This window comes from Micropterus dolomieu, linkage group LG20 (assembly GCF_021292245.1).
Source record: "Micropterus dolomieu isolate WLL.071019.BEF.003 ecotype Adirondacks linkage group LG20, ASM2129224v1, whole genome shotgun sequence".
NCBI lineage: Eukaryota > Metazoa > Chordata > Actinopteri > Centrarchiformes > Centrarchidae > Micropterus > Micropterus dolomieu.
Window position 1 is genome coordinate 34,232,909 of NC_060169.1, and position 27,550 is coordinate 34,260,458.

General features: G+C 41.3%; 2 protein-coding genes across 13 annotated transcripts in view; one reads left to right on the top strand and one right to left on the bottom strand.

The window, feature by feature from the left end:
- Positions 1-27,550, top strand: part of mtss1lb (MTSS I-BAR domain containing 2b) — a 771,894-nt gene that overhangs the window by 521,596 nt on the left and 222,748 nt on the right. The gene's annotated exons all lie outside the window — the stretch shown is intronic.
- dpy19l3 (dpy-19 like C-mannosyltransferase 3) overlaps positions 11,012-27,550 on the bottom strand; it is a 59,361-nt gene continuing 42,822 nt past the window's right edge. For 6 of the 7 annotated variants that reach the window (XM_046032166.1, XM_046032164.1, XM_046032167.1 and 3 more), the window contains 3 exons: positions 20,073-20,205; positions 17,289-17,447; positions 11,012-15,761 (listed from right to left, as the gene is read on the bottom strand). In XM_046032166.1, the coding sequence (XP_045888122.1) occupies positions 15,558-15,761; positions 17,289-17,447; positions 20,073-20,205 (496 nt within the window). In that variant the 3' untranslated portion in view covers positions 11,012-15,557. The remainder of the gene's footprint in view (positions 15,762-17,288; positions 17,448-20,072; positions 20,206-27,550) is intronic. The other variant, XR_006822135.1, reaches the window with a different exon arrangement.

The window sequence follows — 27,550 nt, forward strand, 5'->3', positions numbered from 1 at the left end:
CGGAATCAAAAAGGTGCCAGTTTTATGGTCAGGCTAGCACTTAGAGAAAGCAACTTTGACCCCTCCCCTTCTTCTCTGGGGAGGAGAAAGGAATTTAGGGTAGCTCCAAATATATTCAATGTAAAATGCACAAATCCACACCGTTGTTCACTACAATAGGCATGCCGCCTCATCTGTGCATTGGGTCTTAAAACAAGGAGCAGCGCTGATGTTTTGAGAGGCCTCTGCAGGACGTTCATTTCAAACAGTTCATTTCAAACAGTTCCAGTGATTTTTATGACTGTAGCAATGACATTTAGAAGTGAATTGGTATGGGTATGATTTTGAGGAGTATGTGTAATATCTATTGTGGTGCAGCTAGCCCAGGGCTTGATCCAGGAGTAGCTTAGGGGTTTGTTAAAGGCCAAGAAAAAGAATATTGGGGTATGAGTTAGGCAGAGGGAGTAAGAAAGTTAAACAAAAAAAGGAGTGATGGTCAAAGAGACAGCGGGACCTTGGAGGCAGTATAAACAAATAAACACATAATCTCTCTTTACAACACCCCCCCCACACACACACACACACTCACACACTGTCAGAAATACAGATCAAATTCTCCATTTCTCTGTTTGCCCTCTAGAGAGAGCCTTTGAACAGAGCAGATTCATCTTGTACGCCCTGACCTCCAGCTTCCTTGCTCACTTCCCCATGGAGCTCACACTAGCCACTTCTTTCTTCACACTCAAACACACACACACACACACACACAGCAGACAGCAAGTGTAAACACATAAAGACATAAACTCCACCACCATAGACCAAGGGGTATTAGACCTCTTATATTTGCAGGTTCTTTGTTTCAGTCTATGTACAAGCTGTATTTTGCCCCTCATATAGGCCTAAGCCCTAATGCACAGAGAATATTGATCCATGCAGTATAGTACAGTCGTCCTCACAGCAGCTCAAGATTGGATATCTTTGTGTGTCTCTATTCACATGTCATCCTGGCTTTTTTGCTATTTCTCACCCAAGTGAGAAAAAGAAAGCCTTAATTGAGTCCATGTGTAAGTTTGTTGCTTGTTTACGCATCCACATAGCCTACGGCAGCCAGCTGAAAAAAGTGTAAATGTTGAGAATCTGCAAAGATACAGTACATTTTGATGTATTGATAACAATACACTTTTTTTTTTTTCATGCATCACTTTTCAAAACTGTGTTACAAAGTGTGGGAAAATCAAGACGAAACAAATAAACGTATAAAACAAGAAATAAAAACAAGGCTGATAAAAGTACAGGGTATGAAACACATAAAATACCCAAGAAACACAGCAGATAAAACATATTACATTAAAAAAAAAGAAAAACAAAGGTGTGACATTAATAAAAGGCTGAGGATGGTTAGTAGCTTGGTAGTTAGCTAGTAGCTATATGTAGACAGCTAGCTAACCCACCTGATAACTTCAAATCATGAACTTCTCCAAACACATAAGTTTGGCTAACTTGGGTCTTGTTTAAATGATGATCTGACCGCTTCTGTTTCTTGTGCTGCCAGACTTCTTTTTAGCAATTTCACTGTCCTTCTCAGACACCAGCAATTAACTCAGTGAGTACAGGTTTATCAATAGGAATGATGGCTGAAACTATGAATATCAGACACAAGTTTCAATAAACCAGAATTATCTTTGAACTAGCATTCTTGGAAACAGGTACAGCAAATTCATCTACAAGTGAAGTTGGCTTGCTCAGTACATACAGCTAATTATCCTCTGGAGTTACATTGTGACTTTTTGGTGTAGACAAAGTGCATTGTGTGTTACATTTTGAAACCTGCATAATTTCTTTTGAGATTATTTCCATCTGAGCACTGTTTTTTCCCTAAGTCATATGTTCAATGTATGAATCCCTGAGTGTTGAAATCACCCACTTACAGCTTATAGCCTACTGATGTTATAGTGAAACCCACACCCTCAAATTTGCAGGTAAAACATTAGACATTCTTCGTTTTTGTGCAATTTGAGCTGCAAAGAAGCCCTTACTTATAGCCCTCTGACTTGAGACACTGGGAGCATACGGATGAGCCCATCAAAACATTGTTCCATAACCGGGATCAAAAACTCTACAGGGTACATTGAATCTCATAACCATCATTTCCATCTGACGTTGTAACTTACTGTATGTCTTTAAAAACACTATTATTTTGTCCTGACTTTGGTATAATGCATTTTTTTAAGAATTTATTTTAATTTATTTCATTTTTGAGTGAATTGGATTACAGCAAATTCCTGTAATTATAATAATTAATAATTAACTGATTCTGTCAGAAACCAGCTGCTTGATGATCATATTTAAAGTATTTAATATGGCACAGCCTTAATGCCTCAAGACTTATCATTGGCTTTGGATTCCTCCAGGTTGCTCCAGGTTGGGGGTTCTTTCGTTGGGAAGCTCACCCCACAGTAAATGAGTCGGGGCAGGGGACAGCCTGAAGACCAAAAACTGCGTTGACATGGCACGCCGAAATGTCCATCATTCCAATAATCATTCCATGATATCACAGTGCAGGGGACTGAACCTATGACCTTGTTTTTGTCAATTCACTGCCTGTCTATCAAGGCCACTCTCTGCAGCAGTCAGCCACATGTGCCTCCTGCCAAAACTAAAGTCTGTCTTTCAGTTTCTTCACTGCCGTTAAAAGCCACAATGCCGCTCTGAAAATGAAAAAGTGAATCTCTTGAAACAATTTAATCTTATAAAAATCCAGAGACTGGAGTTGTGGTGAGGGGAACAAGTTGACAGTAAATGAATATTGATTTTTCCTCCCGTACTGTGCAGCTGGTTTCTGGATGAGTGGATTTACTCTTACAGAGTTGTCAGAGGGTTGGCTATTTAATGGGGTGTTATCAATTCACGAGGAGTTTGAGTGCCGTGTGCTTACATGATTGATTGGCTGTTGAGTTTTAGCTGTGATGTAGGAGAAAGACGTGTGGCTTAAAAAGCAAAAGCGGAGGTTGATGATGAAGGAAAGAGGGGAGCGTGTGTTTAAAAGATGTTCAAGATCACAAATTTTTCACAGTTATGTCTTACCTCAGATTAATAGGATTTGAACAGCCACGGTATTTATAGCACTGCCAGTTGAAATCGTTTGCTGTATGTGATTGCTGCTCGTCTCAAATGTGATTTAACGCAGCTCTCCCATGGAGTGCAAAAGCAGATTTGAAGATAACGTATGACTCAGAAAGTAATTCTGTTTGCCTCTATTAATGACATGATTTTAAATGATTAAATGTCATCTCAACATGCACTCCAGATTGTACAAGTTGCTCCTTTTGCAGTTCTGCAGGGACAAAAACGTCCCTTTAATTCAATTGTTTGATTTGAGATAAAACAGCTGAATCAAAATGAAAAAATAAATGTCAGAATGAAACACTAAGAGCAGAGCCCAACCAATATGGGATTTTTAAGTCCGAAATTGATTTCAATATTGGAGGATTATAAAATCCGATAGCCGATCTTCTTCCCCCGTATTTTGAGAAACGCAAAACATAAACAAAGATTATCCCTAACATCTGTTGTGTTGAAAACAAGATACCATGACATAATGCAGTTTTAAAATAAACTTGGTTATTGTTAGAAATAATACTTTGAACAAAAGTACAACAAATATTTTGTTGTAAAAGAGTTTTGATAAATATGAGTCAAATGTATAAAACTACAGAAAACATTTTTAATCTGATTTATTATAAATTATAGAGTACTACTACTAATGAACATTAAATTAAGTAGTGTATGTATTGTGGGGGCCAGCAAAACAGAAACTATAAAAAATACCAATATAGTACTACTACTAAAAATAATAATAATATGATATATCATCTCTCATGTCATTGCTATCATAATAATATGAACAGGGCTCTCCTAAATAGGCAAATAATTATATATTTTTTTGTCATGCAATAGTTATTACTTTACATCACAATTTATCACTCTGTTAATTCAATCCAACACTACAGAAATGATTTCCTAATCACCTTCTGGCTCTATGATACAGAGACGCAGAGGAAACGCTGCCCATGAATTAATCTAATACTACACGACTGTCTACAATGAGGGCCTGCAACTGTGTGTTAGATACTTGTTCAGCTCACTTTTATTCACCAGTCCCCTCTGGTTTAATCATTTCTGATACACGGACTGTACCTACAGACACTTCAGTTTAATCGCACATTAATGTTAGCCTCCTCCACTGATTAACACGGCATTAGCCTTGTGGCTAATCTAGCAACAGGCAGCGTTATCTGCCGTTAGAGATGTTAGAAAATATTTAGAAGTAATAAATTAGAGAGAAATGAGAGGACAGGTCGCTAGAAATGCCAAGCTGTTTCAGAAATAAATCTACAATCACGTCTGTCAGCAGCGTAGCCTCCTCCGTAACATTAAACGCACTGCTGTGAGCCTGGTGAGGGCAGTGAAAAACGGGAGGGTTAGCAAGTCTGGTCTCTGAAGAGGAAAAGTGATGAGAGCTATTTTTATTATTATTTAAGTCATGTAATTGACGTGACAAAAGACAAACTCACCGGGAACACTCTGAGCTGTGGGAGACTGCGGTCAGCTGATGTTTTGTTCTGTGGTGCTGTAGTGTTTTGAACAGAGGAGCTGCAGTGCGCCCTCTGTTGGGCAAACTATGCAACACTCATGACCTGAGGGAAGAATCCAACTCTGTTTCTTTTTGTTAATAGTCATATCGGATAAACGCCGATGCAGATATATCGGCCGATAATATCTGCCAAACGATAAATCGGCGGGTTCTAACTAAGAGTTTATGTAGCTATAAAGCAGATTAATATCACGGAAAGGCTAGTAAATTCTGAAGCATTAACAAGAGGTGATTTCAGATGAGACATGGCACATGGGATTTGTTAGACATCTAAAAAGGTCACAGCAATGCTAGAGTGGGAAATACATGCAGATTGGTTGAATTAAGTGTGTGTGTGTGTGTGTGTGTGTGTGGTGCCTACAATCTGCTTTTGACTAAAGGTAAATCACCTGAACATTCTTCATGAAGTGAAACTGAAAGCTCTTCCACTTTTTTCTTCCACATTCACATTTCAAAACTGTCAATCAGTAATGGGAGTGTAAGTAGCACTAATAAAACATCTGCATTGGCTTCCATTGGCCAGGGCATCATTAGTATTCTTTAAATGTAATGTAATTAATAACCAATCACAGTCTGCACTGCCAACAGCAGCTACAATCTAAAGGCTGTTCTATGCCTACAGGGCCTGTCATGCAATCACACAGTTATAATTACTCTTAGCTACAGAGATATTGGCAGGAAGGAATGAGGATGTGAATCATCATTTTAATATGCATTTTAAATAGTCTTTAATTGGAAATCTGATACTGTCCAGTGGAGCCAGTCATGTCGAGCTCTGATATGATGTTGTTTAATACCATATTTAGTAACTGACCAACAAGATAGAGGGGAAACTGAAAGTGAAACCTTTAGCCAATATGATTCTAATGCAACATTTTGACCCAATTCAAAGTATATATGCATATATTCTACTGTTATTTCTGGACTTGCAAGAATGTTAATGCTGTTTAAGAGAAATGTGGTCTGAAGCAGAAAAAAGAAAATATACATAGGAAAAATATATTGAAGTAAAAGTATATATATATATGAAGAAAAGTTCCTGCCATGGATGCAAATGCTTAGTAGATTCCTTCATAAACAGCACTTACAAAAAGTTACAAAATATGAAATAGATTTTTTTCCTCAATAAAAGCATTTTAAAACACTGCACTTTTTACGCTCTGCTCGCCCCTAACAGATCACTAGAGTTACCTATTTCAAACACTCCTTGATATCCTTGAAATCTATTTTGTCAAATGTCAGGCATAAAATAACACTTGTTAGCTCGAAATCTACAGCATCATTATCAGTTGAACCCCACAACATATCACATCTCAGGTCACATTTTTGGCAAATGATACTCAAGGCCAACTCCATCGAACAGCACCTCTCTCTGGGGCCATACCTTAATTTGTTGAAGGATTTGCAATCATTCAATTTGTTGAACCTCCTTTGCTGTCTGTCTTAACTCCAGTGCTGCTGTTGGGCATTTTCCTGTACACCCGCTGGAGGAGCTACAAAGGGCTGAAGGAGGGCGTTTACCACGTCTCAGCCCACCACGACGGCTGGGAGGACATCCGAGAGAACGTCCTCAACTATGACGAGGAGGGAGGCGGGGAGGAGGACCAGGTACATCACTCAGACACGCGCACCCTTGTGATAAAGCTAACAAAGATACACTCGTCTTCACACAGAAGCACAGTAACATTCATAAACTTACAAGCAAGTATATGCTGTGTAATGTGACATTAACAAATTTCTTCTACTTGCATGAAGGTGAAATGTTTCAACTGAATAATTTTTTTACTTTGAAAATACACAGCAGTGGCTGCACGGTGGCAGCTTTATAGTTGTTTCAGTCAATTCAATTTGGAATAGAATCCCCACTCTGTTTGTGTGTGTGCGCGCGCACGTGCGAGTTCTAGCGTTTTAATTAGACCCACGCGAAATCCTTATCTCTTCTCTCCAACAGCCACTGTAACCCACAAGCACTCAACAGCACTTAAGAGCTTGCATAATATCACAGCTTTGATCGAAACAAACACATGTGACCACTACGTTGCTAACACACACACACACACACACACACACACACACACACACACACACACCTTGTCAGTATCCAAAAACCCTGAAGGTCTTGTCCTTCGTAGTGTTAATCACCTGCAGTCAAACACAAACCACACACACACACACACACACACATACACATTCCTGATCTTCTATAGCAGAGCAGATGCTGCAGTTAATTCTCGAGAGTCTTGTTTGAAAGCTCTCTAGAGGAATAAAAACAGCACTTTCCACTCATCACATAATCAGTTTTGCAAAGCGACCTACACCTCCTCCGTGCATATCTTTTCCTCCTCCTCACCCTCCTCCTCCTCCTCCTCCTCCTACATCCCTCCGTTTTTTTCATCTCTGCTGCCGTGGTTACAGTTTTGGTGGAATCACATTGGCAGTGATGTTGAAGGCTGTTAAAGTATATGTGAAAGTATTGGAGGCTCCTAAACCTCATTGCACCAGTGCGCATAAGAGATGTATAGAGAGACGCCCTTCATCCCCTTTCTGAATCACCTCCGCTATTTTTTATGTTCCTGGTCTCACACACACACACACACAGACAAACACAAACACACACGCACAGACATCCAGAATTACGGTGACTTCACTGAGACAGTAAATGGAGATAGATTGGAAACTTAAATAGGTGGAACATTCACAGGAAACGTAATGGGGAGAGCTGATTGTTTTTCTGCTCTCTTTTCATTTTTCTACTCTCTCTCTGTCACATTTCATTTTTCCTGCCTCACCTCTCTCCCCTAAACATTCAGTCTTTCACTCTGTTTGCTCTTTCTTTCCTTTTTACAGCTTCTGTGCTAACTGGGAGTTTTTCTCTGCTTTTGCATGCATTTCCAGAATGCCTACGACATGGCGGAGCTGCAGAAGTCCCTCCAGCCGAGCCCAGCCCAGTCGGTCCAGTACTGCCGCTCCAGAGCCCTGCACCACCCTCCTCCTCCTCCCCACCACCACCATCATCTCCTCCACCAGGCGCCCCCCGCCCCGGCCTCTGCACAGCCGCTGGAACCCCTCAGCCGGACAGCCAGCTCCACCACCCTGCCTCCCTCTGCAGCTTCCACCACCTCCACTGCCACCACCACTACAAGCTTCCGTAGGGACGTCCCTCCCACCAGACTCCCAGCCCAGGGCCAGGCCCGCCCCTCCCAGTTGGCACGCCGCTCCCTGTCCTTCTCCAGCCAGGACCTGGCCCGCTACCTGTGTGAGATTATCCGCGACGCTGACCAGCATCCGGACACTGGGCCTTTCGACTCCCTGCAGGTCTTTTCCACCGAGGGAGGGGGCTCGCCCGCCGGCTCCCTCAGCTCCTTCAGCTCTTCAGGGCTGGACGGGTGCAGCAGTGGAGACGGGGGAGGGGAGGGGAGGAGGGAGGAGACGCTCGGGGAGTGGGGGCCTCGCTTTGAGAAGCTGAGGGCGCTATATGAGCGAGCAGAAGCCAGCGACCTCTGAGCCCAGACGCACACAGAACAAACTGATAGGACCCTGATAAAGGGCCGCCCTGAAACTATCTATTAGCAGACGCTTAGCGGCGACCGGAGGTGGGAAAACTGCAACACGCTGACTGGCAGAGACACTCGCTGCACAACCGTCACGACTGACATAGAAGGAGCTGTATGTACTGGATGATGAGCGCCGTCAAACAACATTGTGGCCTAACAGACAGATGAAAGTGTCCCTGTGAAAAGAGCCTGTCACTCTGCGCTCCCTCTACCTTGGATGACAATTTTGCCGGAGCAGATGTTATCGAACCTGCCAGTCAGGTTAAAGGCTTCAGAACGTCATTCTCTACCCGGGGCTACTCATCATGATGGAGCTTAGCTTCACTGTTATACAAATCTGTTTCAGCCACAGCGTGTAAAACCCAAAATTTCTTCTATTTTTTTGCACTCGTTGTGAGCTACTCTGGGTGAGTTTCAGCCGAAGGCCTAAAACGTGAAATGAAAATGTTTGGGCTAGGTATTTTATTTATGTCTGAGCAAATCAGTGCCACATAAAATGTGTTTTTAGCACCTCGCTGCTGAATTAAATTGTTGTAAATAAACACAGCACTCTTACATAAATCCCACTCTGTGCTTTTACCTGACAAGACAGTGAAGATGAGTGGGATCATCCTGAGTAGCCCATATAAAACAGAGTCTGGATTTTCAGTATATAGTGGACACGTTGCGTTCTCGCTGCCTGGCTGTACACAGCTTTTGTCAATGTTTGTATGAGAAAAAAAAAGTGCTTTGACCATCACTGGGATGTGGGGTGAGATTTATATTTTCTTCTGGTAATGTGTGTTTCGCTGGGTTGAGTAATTCTGTATTGGTTGAGTGTTTCAAGTTTCAACGCTCCGTGGGTTGTAAGACATCAAGCTTTCTACTTACTACTGCGCCCTCGTCTTGTGATTTCCTATTCTCATTTGTGCTCCTCCGCCGCTCAGTCCTCCTTACCCGAGGGAGGGTGCACAAAAATTCAAACAGCTTTGTAACAAAGAAATGGGAGCGGACGTGCGGACTGCGGGAAGGAGGAAACACTTGCTCTGTTGCTCTGTTGCTCTGCTCTGTGTACGCTCTTCCTCAGGCATACCAAATGTGGCGTCTGCGAGAGACTATTTCAACAGACTATTGCTCGGTAGAATACAAACTATGTCAAACAGCTTTCCAAGGTGACTACTCGATAAATACAAATGGAAAGAGGTGGAGGAGGAGGATGAAGGAGATATTATATATATATATATATATATTATAATGATTATTCATATATTTCCGAGCTGTGATGCCTGTGCCATATGCGCAATTCACACATACATTTATCTATTGTCCCTTGCTAAATTACTGTTGGCTGAAACGGTGCAATAATTGTGACTGTGGGAAAATGGACTGATAGAAAATAATAACTCTGCAGCTTTTATCCTAGCTGTGAATTGTCAGCACAGTGGCAAGCGTTCCTTTTATTTGGCTTTCTTGTCACATCAGGTTGATGGATCTTTTTTTCCTCCTCTCAACTGTACAAAAAAAAAAAAAACAGCAAAAAAAACCCTCCCTGCTGTTGTGGAACCAGTGAGAACAATTTGTCTAAAAAGAACAAAAAGGCAAAGAACATTAATAAAGTAGCGAAGGGGGAGAGGAGTACAGTGTCTGAAAAGGACCTGTTCTTTTCACCGTTGATAAGAGAGATGATTACAGGGTAGAGGGCTGAATCACAGAGCAAATGAGGAAGACAGGCAGAGAGGAACCATCTTATCAAGTGCCTGCCTCAGCGGTGAAATGTGCCACCATGGAGCTCAGTAGCTCTGTAGGGAGCTGTAGAGAGGGGGAAGGTGGGATATGCTGGGAGCAATGGCTTTCTGCAGAAACCGTGGCACCGCAAATGGCATAGATACAAAAGTCGTAAGTCCCCACCCCTCCTCCCTGCAGTCCTCCAAAAAAGCCAACCTGCCTTCACCTGGCATCTCAGGCGGTGTATTCTGCTGGAAGGAGCAGCAGCGCTCTCATCGCGCTCTTTCTATCCGTCTTCACGCTGGCAGAGCCGAGCCTGTCGGCAGAGAGCAGTTAGGGTAGGAGTGTGTGTGAAAACGCGTCAGACCACTAATCCTAATAGGAGCTGATGGCTTGCTGTCATGCTGGAAAAAAACCAAAGGATTGCGGGTACTTTCAAAAAAGACAGAGGAGTCGATTCCCAAATTCGCGGCTTTCCAGAAACATGCTATTTTCTGAAAAGCAGAGGCAACAATGCGGCTTTTAAAAATAAGAGACTTGGCGGTCAGGTGAGGGTGCAGTATGCTGTGGGATGATGCCTGAAAGTAAGACACAGGCTTTTTTCTATAGACAGTGGGGATTTTCTAGAGAGGGATGCTTGTTTTTTATTCCAGTGTATAGAGACGGGCCGAGTCTGAGCCACGCACAGTGGTGAGGGATGAAGACATGCTTCACTTCTCTCTCTGCAGCTGTAAAGACCAGCAACTCACTTCCCACCACCATTCATTTGTACCATATAACAGCTTCTTAAATGTTGTGTTCTGGGTGCAAACATGTTGTGAACAAAGTTATTGTTTTTACCTCATTTGTAAATACAGAGATAGATTAATTACAATTATTGCTTTTTGTCGAGAAAAGCGCCATCGATTTAAAATGTGCAGCTTCTGAGGAAAAAAAAAATCTAACGGAACATATCTTTTTTATCATCATGATGGTGATGACCTTTGAACAGTTATGTAAGTGTTTTGTATTTGCTTTGAACTTCTTTTCTCAATAAATTCATTTATTTGCACCAGTGACTGTGCTGAATCGTGACTACATCAGATAAAAAGTAACTAAAGAGTGAAGAGAAATGACATTGTTGGGAAAAGAAATGACTTTTATTGATCATACTGCCACTGAACAAGGATGTGTCTAATAGCTAACACTGGCATTGGAACATATTTCAACTCGAATCAGGTATCTCACATACACCAATAATGTACTAAGAGAACAGTTTGAATTGCAAAGTAAAGATTTCTGATATGAAAAATGTCCTGCAGTAGAAATCCCTGTTGTACAAGGTGTTCTTGGAAAAAAGAAATAGCAGAGCAAAATGGAGAAAATCACCAAAGGCACTCGCATAACACAGTATCCCCTTGCAGAAGTACATGGTTTCAACTACTGACAGGTGTTCTTGATGGTCAAATTGTACATTAACGGTACTTGTGCTGAAGTGATGATGTTCACGGTCACAAGCTGCTCTTCGGCAAATATGTAGCCTTAAAAGGAGCAGGATCAGCTCCCTGCATTAACCTCAGGGACCAATCAAGAGTGGTGCACAGGTTGGACGAGCATGTGCCGGGAACATCCTTTATAGGAAAAGGCCTGTCGATCATTTCTGAAGTACCAATGTGTGCTCCCTCATCACACACATTATTTAGACCTTTGTACGCCGCGTGGAAATTTCACATTCAGAAACACTTTTAATGTATTTACATGGCACTGGCTCAGTGGGATCATCTGTTTGGATGCTTCCAGAGAGATGCTTGTCAGGTGGTTTGTCTGAGACTGGCAGGTGCATCATAACTGCAGTTCATCATGAATACAAATGATCTTACAGTGAAATGAGCTCTAAAATCTAGGTTTATTTTTACCCACGCCCCCAAACACTAACCAAGACTATACGGACAAGTTTAAGGTTGCATCTGATTGTGTCCCATCTTGTGTGTCTGCACATATGCATACTTCCGGACTACACCCTTTTTCACATGATGATGATGACCGCGACCCCATCCATCACCTTTGGGATGAATTTGAAGGGCATCTGAGAACCAGGCCTCATCAGTGTCCGACCTCACTAATGCCCCTGGGGTTAAATGGGGTCGAATAGTACACAATAGTGGACGCTGTTCAGCAGCACATTTACACCCATTATCAATAAATCACATATAGCAAATGAGCAAACTCAATGTGCGGATAAGGAACATTTAACTGTGTCAAAAGCTTGACTAAGGGGATCCTTTAATCCATATAGGTGTAATAAGAGTCTGCCCAAATACATTTGGCCATACAGTGGCAAGATCAAAGAAATCTGTATTATTATCACAGATTTCTAAAGAATTGTTTTATTCTGAAAAATACAGATACAGGTGTGAATGTGGCCTTTAGTCTGGTTTATGGCAAAGGAATTACTCTATTTATTTCCTCTCTCTCTACTCAAACTATTCATTTAACAAGCACAAACGTGAATTTGTGAAATAGTGGCCATGTTTGTTTCAGCAACTAGTTCTTAAAAAAATTTTCCTAAATGGAGTGTTGAGCTGCTTCCTGTACACCTTAATGGCTTTCCTCATCTCCTTTTCATTAAGAAAACCAAAGACATCAGACATCGCAACTCTGAATGAACTACTAATCCCAATATGTATGGAAATGAAGAATGCTGAAAAAAATATATTACATTAGTACACTCTTATTAGGCAAAGATAATGGAATCACTTCGCTCTCAAATAAAGCAATCAGACATCTCCTAAATTAAACATCCAATATGAAGGCGGGAAGAGGTGGGGAGGGACAAGTGGTGCTGTTTCACACTGATACGATTGGTATGCATTACAATGAGGCTGTGCGCTTAACGAACAACACGTTTTCAAAAGCCCCACAACAACTGTGAGCAGGAGTGTTCATGCATCCGCGAGTGTGTGGATTATCAAAGACAGCGGCCCTTATTAACAAGTGTACAAGATATAGGCAGACTGAGACCAGGGGAGGGAGGGAAACGTGTGTGTGTGTGTGTGTGTGTGTGTGTGTGTGTCGTACCTACATGACAGCTCATTGGCAACAGGCAACTCTTGACTGGCCAACCCATAATTACCGACACAGCTAGCCTCCAACCTTTCAATCACCTCTTTTCCTCTGCTTTCCTTTTTGGTTCGAGAAAAAAAAAAAAAAAAAAAAAAAGAAAACGAGGAAGGGGTTCAGATCCATGTTTTGATGCGCTCTCATTTCTCCTCCGCTGCGGTTTAAATAAGAGCCTTTTCTGTCCTCCCCACTTTCTTTTCTAACCACAAAGCCTCAGTTTGATATGCAGGCGTTGCCCCCCTCTCTCTCTCCTCTCTAACAAACTATTTTGGATTGCGGCGGGGAATCAGCGTCGTTGTCAGCCTGCTGCAATTTCCTCGCCACTTACATTATTCATGTCTGTTCGCGGCTGTGTGTGTGTGTGTGTGTGTGTGAGAGAGAGAGAGAAAGCGAGAAGAGAGAGTGAAAAGGTTGAGTCTGCTGATGATGAGAATCACAGAGCCGACAGCAAACACAACAACACCGCCACAAATATCACTTGGTACCAGCTTTGACCTCAGTTTTACAGCAAAAACACATTTAAGCACCGATGGAACATGTTCCCACCAGGCGGGAATCGACACTAACAAAATTATTCTATTATTTTTTCTTTTCAGGGGTAATTGATAACATCTGTCACTGCGGAGCCAAATGTGACTGGATAAAAAAATAAATAAAAAAGTGCCATCGGATCGGAGTCAAGCTAACGGTCAAAGTTATTCAGTGTGGCTTTCCCCCACAAATCCCACAGCTGTGCAACCTTCCTTCTACTGTGACTAAATATATACCTCAAGAACACACAAGACACTACCACACAGTCAAGTTTTAGACAAGAAATGTGCTTTCTGAAAAAAGGCCAAATCCCAAGTTTATTGGTGACTGTAGAAATAGCAGTTTAACAACACAATCCCAACTCGGTGGACGTAGTTTGCACAGTCCTGATGGAGATGGAGCCGTTTCCTCCACAGCGCTTTTAGAAGACTGTGTGATATAGCTGAAAGCTCCACAAAAAGCTAGTAAGTGGAACTCCAGTTGGGATTGCGTAGTCACACTACTATGTCCAAGGTCAAGAGTGAACTCGCTTTTTTTAAATGAACACAAACTAGAAGTCCTAAAAATGCTGTGGGTGAGATGATGAAGGCCCGCTCACCAGAGATGTCAGGGTGCATTCAGTTTATTTCAGTGGAATCACTATGATCTCTGGATTAGCTCGCAGGGGTGAAGTTAATCCGCGTGAATTTTTCAACTTCGACTCTGGCAAACTTTGAGCCACAGATTTGCACCTTGGACCAATAGCAACGACCTTTGACCTCTCCAACTGACAACTGAGCCGTCCTCTAATGCAGCTGAAAGCTACGGAAAAGGCTGGTTAAATGCACCTTGAGTTGGAACTGTTTTGTCAAAGTAAGAAAGAGTTTTTCTTTATCTTTTTTTTTCTAAAAAAGAAAAAGACAAAAATAGAAAATGTCTTAATTCACTAGAGCTCTTCCATAGATTCATTCACACCTCCCAAAAATGTATCATGCTCCTACAAGATGTCAGTTAAAATCCCTAGATCTGTTTAGCTCAACAAATCTCCCCTGGCACGAGGAGCTCAATAGTAAATATGATAGAGCTTCTTACTGAGCTCCTCTAGAAAAGCTTTTTTATTACAATGTATTGAATTTTTCAGTGTCAATCTTTGAGTTATTTATGACTTTTGCGTTAAAAGCTAAACTTGAATAATAGATTTAAAGCTGGGGTAGGCAGCTTGGAGAACTAGCAAGAGACAGGTAGATTCTGAAAATGTCCAACTGAAAAATCCCAACCCCTCCCATCAGGCCTCCCACCAAAGCCACTCCCCTAAACACATTTGCGCACAGGTTGGTTGGCCGTGCTTATTACAGCCCTGCAACAGCCACAGATATGAGATTTCTTTACAGAGTATATAATTTATTGATTGCTGTTGGCATATATATAATATAATAAAAACTGCTTCTGAAAATAAATTGCCTACCCCTGCTTTAATAAAGACTTTTAAAAGATTTGATGAGTAGATTTGGTGTTTGATCTCGATTTGATAAATACTATTGACCTGAGTGCTATTGAACCAACCTACTCAGTATGAAAGCAAACAAAAACAATATTTCACACTCTTTGAATATTATTTTGTTCATTTCATGAACAATGGTGCAGAAATGACTAATAGAAAATTAGAAACTAATAGAAATTAAACTGAAGTATTACCGGTTGCTCTTGGTGTTCCAGACACTGCTCAGAGATCTAATTGTTGTTTCTGTTCATCTGCACCAGTGAGAGCTGGGAGAAGGGCAGGGTGAGCGGATGGCGAGAGAACAGCCCAAAGCAGGACTCCTATAGGTGATTCCACACTCCACTAACTAAAGCAATGCAGCCCCAAGCTTGAACCGGCCCACTGCTCTAACGCCACAGTTCACAGAGCCACGTGTTAAAAAAATAATGGGCATGATCACAGCTGGGCGCAGTGCAGGGAGGAGACAGAGGAACAGCGAGGATTCAGAGCCTTTATCTCTTCTTCTCCTCCGTCTCTCTCCCCTCTGGCCTCTGACGGGTTTTTTCTTGCAGCCCTTCTATCGAGTCGCGCTGGGCTCTGACGAGCTCTTGGCGCTTTTCTTGCGTTTCTTCTTGACCCGGTACACGTGAAAGGTTTTGTTCTGGAATGTTCTGGTAAACAGAGCGGTGTAACCCCCCGTGTCCGTCTTGATGGCCTCGCAAAATCGAGGGTGGGAGGCAGGAACGAGGTCTGGGTCATTCTCTCCCGGTCCGTCCATGATCTGATGGATCAGAGAATGAGCAGGTCATCATCATTTATATTCTTAAAGGGGCCTTGAGATATAACTGCTGTAAACAAACACCACCAACAGGGTGATCGACAGCCTCTCACAGGCTCTAATTTCACTTTGCACTCCTGCCAGCTGGGTCTGGCAGAAACTCTGCAGGACCGCATTATAGCATTGGGGGGGGGGGGGGAGCCGAAGTCATTTTGATTCTTCACAAATATGACTTGTTTTTTTAAAATCATTGATTGCCATTTTGAATTTGAAAGAATGCCTAAAACGTGGCAAATTATTTTGTAACATCAAATGTAAAGATGCTGCCCCTAAATAAGAACTCAGAAATGAATAAGATGCTCATCGTCAATATTAGACGAATGTTTTAAACCTATTTTCTCAGTCAACTTGATTGGTTCCCAAACGACTACACTATTTTCTGCCAAAGTTGCAACAGCTTTTACATGAGAGATTAGTAAATAATTTAATCCTTTCTTTTGACGCTGTTTGTTTGTGTGAGTTGGAAAAAGGTGATGTCACATATTTCTGGGCACCCGTCGTAGTTAGGTAAAATCAAATGTTTAAATCAAAATGTGATTGGGGTTGTTTGCTTATGTTTCTAGGACACTGTCAATCAAATGTGATCAATCCACACCCATGCAGTCCTGACAAAGCAGTCCGGATTTTGTTTTCAGAAACCCGAAGCTGTTTAATTCTCAACATTTCAATATACAGCTACTACCCCAACAATAAACTGTAAATGCAACTATGTTAAATAAATAAAGTCATTTTTTTATATGCATTCATGTAAATCATTAGGACCAGCTGTTGTTTGAAGAGGCAGGAGATTATTGTGATGGGTTTCAACTATGTACTTCAGTCAGTGCGATAAGATGGTGCAGTTAGGTAAAAGAAGGATTATTCAAAATATACTGTTCAAGGTGATATTATACAAAACGAATGCCGCAATATTCTCGGTTAGTGGTAACTAAAGGCAAGTCCAGCTGCTGTGTTGTCCTAAAGAGAGACTGAGACTTCACAGATACATGGCCCTGATATTGAAAGAAAGAAAAATAGGACAGAAACAGAAAAAGACAAGAAAGACAAAACACGTAAGAAAACAAAAAGTAAGAATGAAAGAAAACAAAGGAAAGCCAGAGACAGACGGCTTCAATAAAGCTGTCTATGTCAGATGTGTGTGCTGTGCCACATTTACGCAGTCACAAACACAAACATGGACTGTGGTTCATGTGTCGTACACCACTCTGAGCCAGACAGCCAGACTGAAGCTTGTCTCGCCTCTGGTAATCCAAATAGCCAGAGCGTCCACCGTCGAAATAAGGAGAGATGGAGGGGGGGGGGGGGTGACAGGGAGAGAGTAAGAGACAGTGATGTGCAGATGAGAAGTGAGACTATTGATCTGTGCGGAGGCTGAGAGCTTTCACCCAGTCACAGAAGTTGGCAGAGGGGACGGCGTACACACACACAGACAGACAGAGTGATGAGTCACATTAAATAAATGCCACCCACATGTCCGTTGGCGAGGTCGAGCAGGTCCCGCAGTCTGCAGCCTCGCCTGTGCCTCCGCTCGTAGCAGATGCTGTTTTCTAGCACCACATAGTCGGCTCCAATGGCCCTCAGGATGCCGTAGACTTCCTCCGGGGACCGGCGAGCATACACCTGATACACCTGCTCTCTCACAAACACACACACACACACACACACAGAATGGAAGTGGATTTTTTTTTAGGTTTGTGTGGATTTGTGATTGCTTTTTTTTTTTTTGCCTGCAAATCATCTGGCTTTATAATTTAACACCAATACTGTTGGAAGGAGAAAAACGTCTCTCCTGGAACTCAATTACCAGGCACATTTATTTTCTGAATTACAGTTTTGATGAAAGTTGGTTTAGATTAAATTACAACATTTTTACTGACAAAATCAGAATGAAAGTGATTATGAGTGAAATTAAATCCGAGCGAGAACAAAACAAAAGTGTTAAACATAGAAGAACTTTCTAAAATCTGTTATGGTTCATCTTTTATTTGTTACAGATGAAATAAAACTTTTGACCAACTTCACACACCAAAGATTTAAATGGACAAATTATTTAACCCGTACTCTAAGAAGTTTTTTCTAAGAACACCTTTTGCTGATCAGCACAGACAAAACTCATTAGCCCAGTAGAATTCTTTACTAACACATCATTGGTTTTGGGTTTTTTCAACGATGGGAAAAAAATAGAGAATAATATCGAGGTTATCCTTCAAACCCCACAAATACACTACCTTCTTAGATTTTCTGGACAAAACTAGGGCTGCATAGTAAATCTAATCGCAATCGCGATGTCGTCATGTGCAATTACATAACCGTAAAAAGTGTGTGATTTAATAAAACAGAAAAGTGCGTGTGACACTCTCTTCTGTGTGTGTGCTACAGTCTGCTCATTGTCGTCCACACCGGGCTCTCGCATGTGCCTCTACAAACGGATTGGCCAACATGCAATCAGAAAAATGATTTATGAGAAGTGTGCGTGTAACTTTTAAGACAACAACCTACCGTAACCCCCTCCCCTCCCCGCCGCTAAACAGTCAAAACATTGTCAGACTCGTCACCGGAGCAACGAAAGAACTGAACATTTAACGTTTGCTTGTCAGTGACACTTTTCGTTAACCGACCAATCACAGTCTGGATGAGGCGGGACTTTAAAAATAGTTAGACTAACTACAGTAAACTTTCAAATGTTGAATAATATGATTATTGACAAGTTAATACTTAGTATTAAAAATTAGAGACCAATGTAGAGCCTGTTGCTTGCACAAGCATTTAATGAATAAAAACAACTCACAGAAATGAAACAGCTGGAACTGGATTTATATTCAACTAGTGGTAAAATAGTATATTATTATATGAAATTATAATGAATATAGTAATTAATTAATATATTATTGTTTTGAACATTATACTGTTTATTTAATGTTACAATATTATACTAATACACTCATATATACTAGTTCCTCCTCCAGGTTGTGGATAGTGTTTCTGCACTGAACACATGTAAATTTAGCCAGAGCCACTGGGCCAACATGTGGTTCTCCTTGCCGCCTCCTCCGTAGAGCAAGATGCTCCCCTTGTCCGGTTTTACATCTGTTTTACTAGTTATTGTTATAAATATGGTTTATCGTTTAACTTTGTTCAAGTTGAGAAATACAGAATTTAAAATGTCAATTTTCCTTGATAATTAGGCAAGTAGACTCACAGTACCATTTGTTTCATTATAATCAAATCACAAATCGCAATATTGTCCACAATAATCACAATATGACCTTTTCTCCAAATCGTGCAGCTCTAGAGAAAACACACTCTTTTCACACAAACTTTGTGCTACAGTTTGCACACACAAATAAAACTTTTCAACAGTTGCTTCCCAATTCAGAATGTATGCCTGCTGGGTATGTGAATTTATTCAGAAAAGAGAAATAACCCACATGAACAACTGTGTTCTTTGTCCACTAATTAATTGTTTTGTAGTAACACACAAATTAATCCCACAAAGTTCTCACAAATGTTTAAAAATGCATTCTCTCAGTTGTTTTCCTCAATACCACACACACACACACACTCAAGAGCCCAGAAGGTCTGCACCATTGTCGTGGATCATTAATGAGCTCCACATTAAACTCAGGCCTCGCCAGCAGCTCAGCATGGCTGACTTCCCACTGGGAGGCAAAACATAGGCTCAGCTACCCAAGAGATGACCCACACATCACTTCCTGCTCATTGTGAAGAAGACACGCAAACAACGCAGAAGCAGAAACAAAAACAGATAAATAATTTTAAAGCTAATTTGCGTTATTTCATCAGCTGTTTGTTTTAGCCTTTCATTTTTGTGATCAGTGTTTTTGGATGTCAAGTTTTATATTTAAAATGAACTGAACACCTGGCTGAGACACCACCACCTCCTCCCACTGCCTCAGCTACCCCCCCCCTCCCTTCCCCTCGTGAAGCCCTGGGACAAGTCAATTCCCGCCACCACGAATGAATTTGCGTCTAATGACGACTTACATCGCACTGCCTCTAAAGTTTGCCTTGCACACACTGTCTGAACACAAACTAATAACTCCCCCTCCCCACATCCTGCTAATTCATTTAAATCAGGGCATGTTGCTAATTCATTCTAATCAACACGACTCACTTTTATAGCTGACACTGTAATTGCCATCTACTGACTTCAAAGTTGAAATTTTCCTGCAGCCCTTCTGCTTGTTTCCACACTCCTGTGTCTATCTGACGGTATAGTGCAGCCTACAGTACCTGTCTGGTTCTCTCCCGCAGGTCTTTATCTTCGTAATGGGGGTGGTTGGTGAGAACTCTGCCTGTGCACAGCTTGATGCCAGCCAGCAGCTGCATGCTGCCTGCAAATACAGCCCGCTCAGGGGTCTTTGTGCTGTCGGACAAACAGAGAGAGAAGGGAGAGAGAAGGACACATCATTCAACGCTCTAAATACATAGATCATATATACCATAACAAAGCTTTGTGAGCGAGTGTAAAACAAGAGAGGAAATGAAAAAATAATTAAAATAAAGGTATCACAGAAAGATGTTTGAAGAAGTGTGGTGAGTATACGCAGGTGCATCCAGTCATCAAAGTTTGACTGAATTTTGTTTTAGTTTATTTTCTAGCTTTGTTTTTCAGTCCCCATGCTTTAGCATTCCGCATTTATACCAATAATTGGAGCTTACTGAAAGAATTTCATTTAAGTTTCTTTCAGTGACGTGGCTTCAAGGACAGCGGCTATCTACATCAGGACAAATACGAAAAACATTCTTCGCAAAGACACATTAAATTACAAAGAGATGGCAAAAAAGATGAGCAGTTACTGTTGTACAGAAAAATCTGCAGACACAAGGGCAAGTCTTGTGAGGTTTTGGCAAGTTATATGACAACTTGGTGTGTGTGTGTGTGTGTGTGTGTGTGCATGTTAACCTGTGTGTTGCTTATTATCCAAACTGGATCTTAATGTAGACACTCAGGTTTCATATCGTCACCACAAGACCAAACATAAGATATTGACACAGGATTGGGTCACAAAGCTAGCAGCATACTCAAACACATGCTAAATACCAGTACCTGATTCTTGCCTGATGGGACAATGTAGGACTTAGAATAAAACAAATAGTGGATTGATATCGATGTAAATGTCAACAGCCAGTCATCCTGTAACTGAAAGGTACAGCGTATTATGTAACAATTGCTAATTAGAACTAACATCAACATCCCGGATCACGCACTCGCAGGGCAGATCGTGTTCCAAGCGCTGCGGACTGTTCTGGGTGTAAACGTGAATGCATGTATGTATCTAAATAACTGTAGTATGTATTTTTATAATTTATTTATTGCTATGTTACCATATTTTCAATAAGTATCTGTTAACATCTGTGTGTGTAGCAAAAGGGACTACAAAGTTTATTTTTTTTTAACACAACCTTGTGTTGTATAATGATAAATAAACAACCTTGTGCCCTGTATTTGGTCACGACCCCAAACTAAAAATACATTTTAGCACTAGATGAAAAGTCAGAGGATTAACAACTTGAGAGAAGTAAGTTTGGCGTGCTGATTCCCGGCACCGCAGCCTGGTCCTAGGGATGTGGAATGTCACCTTTCTGACGGGGAAGGAACGGGATCTGGAGCGGTACCAACTAGGAATAGACGGACTCACCTCTGCGACCTCTACACCTCTGTACTCTCTCCTTCTCTAGAGTTTCCCCGTCACTGTGTTGGAGTTCTCCCCAAATGACAATGAGAGGGTCGCCTCTATGCAACTGCAAGTTGCTGACTGTTGTGCAAGCTTATGCACTAAACAGCAAGTTAGAGTACCCAATCGTCTTGGAGTCTCTGGGTGGCGTCCTGGAAGAGATTCCCTCTAGGGACTGTCTAGTTCTGCTCACATGGCCAATGGTGGAGAAACCTGGAAGGGAGGTCTTGCTGATCTGAGTGATGTTTTGTTATTGGACTTTTGTGCTAATCATGTATTGGCCATAAGACACACAATGTTCAAGCATGAGCGCGTTCATCAGTTTCCTTGTTACCTGACCACCTTAGGCCAAAGATCGCTTTCAGTGGGTGTTGGCTACCCACCCGTTTTATGGCAAATCCTGCCCTACAGTGCGGTGTCTGGCTAAAACTTCGCTGAGACTTCTGACCTTGAAGATATTTAATTATAATACAAGTATCAAAATATTCCCTGTATCTACAGAAGGGATGCAACTCTATTTAACCCCTTGTTCACACAGCATTTGCTTCTAAGCAAATCATGTATTGTAACTATTACTGTATGTACTCAATGAACATTCAACAGTCAATCTTAAACCATGTGTTGTCATCAAGAAAAACAAAGGGTTAGAGAACTGTATAAGATAACAAAAGGCAAAATTATTTCAATTAAAGCATTTCATATTTTGTCTAGGGAAAAGGCTATCTTAACATATACCCCCTAACATATTAGTGTGTGAGTGGAAAATTAACTAATCATATCCTTTCTACTTTGTAATAAAGACCAACTAGAAAATTAAGGCAATAGGCTAAGTCACAGGCAAGGGAGCCCCTAGGATCTCTATCATTATCCAAGTTGGCGATTGTGCTCACAGATCACAAAGGCACATCGAAGTAACCAGTACTACCCAATCATACCACAGTAAGGTGGGGACTTAGAGAGAGAGACGCTAAAACAAATCGTTTTAGACTGAGGGTGAATAGAGGTGCTGCAGCAATGGTTATTTGTGATGAAAAAGAACGCTGTTTTTTTAAAGATTAAAGCATATACAATTATTGACCTGAAAATGTGTATAAAAGGCTCTCTTTAAAAAGCATCTTAGTAATACAGAGGAAAATGTCTCAACCTGTTCGCACGAAAAACATCTGAACAATCCTGTTCGTATTGTGGTAGAAAAATTGTTATTTTCTGTATTTTCTGAATTAACTAACAGAGAAGGTCACAATGACCTCAACTCGTGTTCAGCTCTACATGGGAGCTGCAGGCTATCAGGATGTTTACGATTTCATAAAGATGCTTTGGGTCGTATCACATGATGGATTCCATGTTGAAGCGGGAGACACTAGATCTGACTCATGACATTTTATGTAATTCAGGTCATATTATGCTAGACCGTGGGTCCACATAAGCTGAACAGAAAGTTGGCTTCATCAAGATATTATGTCATTGTGTCACCGATTTCATCTCTGACATCAGATTTGTATTGGAATAAACCGTATACGCACGTAAGGACAATTTGAGCTGAGCAAGTTCATCAAGTAAAGATTGGACAGTACCTTTACTTACTGTTCAACACTACTGTCTGCATACACTCAGCTACATATAATGTGGCTATGGAGATTTGTCATAACAACTGCAAAGGCTCTTTGAAGAGTCATGTCGGCCTTTACCTTCAGAACACCTGCAGTCACAAAAGGACTGAAACTACTCTATGGCCTCTTCAATACTTTGTTAGTCGTCTGTTGTCCAACAGACACATAACCAATTCACATTTAACTTAAAGCCTACCCTACACAGCAACACAGGTGTTTCACTTATTTGAATTGTTTCTGAATTCAGCTTTACAGGCGGATGAAGACTAAAGAGAAGAGATCATGCAAGAAATATATTTTCTAAGCTGCTGTATCCAGTGAATGAAGCACAAGGTTGAATGAATGAAACATGTATTTAAAATTAAAATATTTTACAAAAACATCGACAGACAGTACACGGCGTATTGGTAACCTCACATAATTCTTTCACATAAAACTTCCCTTTGCCATGGTTCAAACTGTGTCAGAATAACTGAAAGCACCTGTGCGGGCGTGCAACATCTGCAATGTGACATGCTTACGTAGCTGCTGTATTGATGATTATTATAGTTATTTAGTTACAAACGCACACACAGTTATGTGGTACTGAGTGGCCAATAAATAGTGAGATTGAGAAACTGATTGTGAGTGTTTTCTTACAAATATGATATATAGATTTTCTACTGAAATCACACTTCTGAATGAGAGGTGTGTAGTTCAATCAAGGACATCTCTCTCTCTCTCCCTCTGAACTGCGTCTGGATGAGTTAGAATGCAGAGGAAGACACACACACACACACACACACACACACACACACACACAGATCACAGACACGGAGCTGCACTTTCCCCATTTAAGGATGAGGCCAAACACGGCTAATTTAGACAATTTAAAACACGACAAGGAGCAGGATGACAGGAAGACAATTAAGTGAGCGAGAAAGTGAGCCAGAGAAAGCGTGAGCAGAAGATGTAAAAAGTGGTGAGTTTCATAGAGGAAAATGAATTTTTACTGAAGGATTGGTATAAAGATGAATTGTGGCACATGTTTCCTAAGAATGGAAAAAGTAGTTTGTTTTAGTTACACAGACAGACAGACCGACACAATGAGACAGATCTACAAAACAAGCGAGAGAGTGAGTGATGAGCCCTCTTTTCACTGCACTAAAATCTTCAACGGCACTCATCTGAGTTAGGAGCTTAATGCAACATTATGTAAGATGTAAGGGTAAGAAGTGTGTGTGTGGGGGGGGGTTGTGTGATTTGGCGCCCCTTTCAGAGTGTTATTCACTGCTGTCATAAAAAAGGACAGCTTTATGTGCATTTGCTAAGATTACATTATGATCAAAAACTAGTAAGCAGCCAACTTTGCTAACACATCGAGCAAGTGCGACAACACGTTCTTCACCTGCAGCAGCGTGATGGTGCTTGAAACTTGGGTCGCGAGCTAGCCAACAAAGCTAAACAGCAACTGACGCAAGAGCACTTACAGTAATGTTACCGATGCCAGAGTCTTATCTAGTAAGTTTATCAACATAGAGATTTACAGCCAGCAGCGAGAAGAAGCCCCGACTGCAGCGTGCAGTCCGGGGCCGTGCTCAACGTCAGCGGCGTTAAACGTTTGACCCCGCCCACGTTGAGCAAGGCCCTTCCGGGAAGCCCCGTGGAGGACCTAGACTATTAATAAAAAGGGGGGAGACAGTTGACAACAAGAATTTTAAAGTCTTTGCCTCTTTTGTGGAGAACAAGTGAGAGCCATATTTCATGTACTGAATGCATTGTAAGCAAAAATGCACTCCTATTTCAAAAGGCTGCAGATGAAACTGGCAAGGTGAGGTTACCTCATTGAAAATTTACCGTTAAGCCTCTTCAAACTTTTGTCGTCAGTTTCACTGTCTGCAAACGTTGTTAATCCATCCCCAGCTATTGTTTCAACTCACATTAGAGTTCATTACACAGAAACAATTTAACTGTGTGTCTTAGACCTTAACTGGCACACTCTGGGATTATGTTATGTAAGAGATAATGTACGGCAAACTGGTCATTATTTAAGCAATAGCTCACGACGCGTCCTGATTGATGCTACTTTTCCGGTCGGTAAATCTGGAGACTTGTGACCCTGGGAGAAAGCTGGTGGTTGGCAATGAAATACGCAAGTTTCCCGTAATCGATAGTTCGCAAGTATGAGCTAACCGGAGCTAAACCATGGGCTCTTTTGACGCCGCCCACGTTGAGCACCGCCCTGATCTGCACACTGCAGTTAGGGGTATGTGGCAGCGAGCGACTGAGCAAAACTCTGTAACTTTTTTACCATAAAATAACAGCTGGTAGAGAGCGGTGTGGGTGTCGAGCCAGAGCTGGGAGATCGGGCAGCGTAACTCAAGCCTCTACGGACATAATGTTAGCTAATGGCAGAGGCGAAGAGACCAGGGAGGAAGCTAAGAGACAGAGTGACCAAGAAGAGACCGGGTGACATTAACTCGAGATTTATAGCTGGTGGCTAAACCTCTGTCTGTGAAACCTCTGTCTGATTTTGACAACTTTGCTAACAGTCAAACGTCAAGCAAGTGCAACAACACAAGATATTGCAAGCCAGCTAATAAGTTATTACTTACTAGTCCAACGACAAGAAGGCCAGCTTAGCCTCTGTCATGCATTCTCTCAGCTCTTTTAGCTCACGCCAACGAGTGAAAGCCAGTCCGATAAATACTTTCGTCTGGTGTCTTACATGCTCACTCTCTCTTTTTCTCTTCCTCCAACATCTTCTTCGGTCTCTTCCTAGCCTCTGCCATGATATCCGTATTAATACTGAGCTAGCTTCTTTCAAAGAACTCACATTGTACATTATATACTTTTTGATTCTTCTTATAGCTCAAGTTGAAGTTGGAGTCTCTTATTCCTGTATCCAGTTTTTTGTTTTTGTTTTTTTGTTTTTTTCCTGTATCCAGTTTTAAACACATCTTGCACCTGTGACATTTAGTCAAATTATGATATGTTTAAACTTCATTGTGCTTTTATGTCTTTTTATCTGATACTTTGTTGTAAATAATTTAATAATACTGTTACTTTTATGAATAATGCTGCTGTGCATGTAATGCCTTGTTTGCACCTTGCACTGTGTGCTGTTTCACATCTTGGCCAGGACATCCTTGTAAAAGAGATTAAAATGGCAAAATAAAGGTAAAACAAAAATAAAATATAAAATAGCTTGCTTGCTGAAGAGTTTTGTTGAAATGTTGTGGTGCCATAAAGCATTACACCGTTCTCACAAGAGAAATCCTGCCCCGAATTTCAATGTTACATAGTGCCATACAAAGCTTCCACAGCCAGGAGAGGCTTGCGACGTCATTCACCCTATAACAAGTCAGTGTCATCAAAATAATTTTGTTGCTGTTATTTTGAGATAAAAATACTAAATAATGTTGGTTTAAGCTTTATGTAGATGAAATGAAAAAACGAGACTGACCACACCAGAAACATTTTAAATTCTGCATATGCAGATTACATACAACAGGATAAACTGCTGCAGTTTATTAAGAAAGTTTGCTTCAGCTAGTTAGCCGAATAGGCTTCCCCACACATACGCAAGCACACCGGAGGCAGGGGACGTGCATTTCACAACGAAGATGATGTTAACAGGGTTGCCAACTTTTACCAACCAGCTGGAGAGAGAGACTGATTCTTTCTGATTTCACGGATTTCCTTTCTGAGAGTTCTGCCTCCACCCCAATAAACTGGAGGTGAATGACATATTCACAGAACTCACTGTGGACAGGTTTCAACATTTCCCATAAAATTGTACACATTTAACTCTGTAGATTATCTATTCATCTCTGTATTGGGCTCTTATATTTTTTTTTTGCTTTTAATGCTGTGAGCCCCACAAACTAAATTTCATTCAACTCATCTGTATGAAGGTGGCAGTAGAACTATATCAAAATATGGACAAATATATACAAAAATACCTTGATGAAGTTTTCATTTATATTATATATTATTATAACTATTACTCATATTCTGGACTTGTCTGCTAACCTTTTACAGCATTTTGTCAGTGTTTATTCTCCATATTGCTAATGTTGACCGAGTGCTTTTAGTTGTTTAAACCTTACCAGCCTAGAGAGAAAATGCTCAAAAGGGTAATTTTTGGAATGGTCTTGGCACTGACAAACAACCTATTTTCTTGTTTGGTCTCATGGGATAAACAAAGTCAGTATTTAACTGAAATGTGCTGACTTTTCCATTTGAGACTGTTCCTTCTCTGAATGGGTCTCCATGCTGAGTAGCTAGATCAGCCTCCTGAATTTGAAGCAAACTGCTGTCACAGCTCTCATTAATAATTTTCACTGCAGCCATCATAATTCTCGACCACAGACTGTATATCTCGACCTAGAAGAGATGGAGGGGGGGGGGGGGGGGGGGGGGGGGGGGGGGGGGGGGGGAG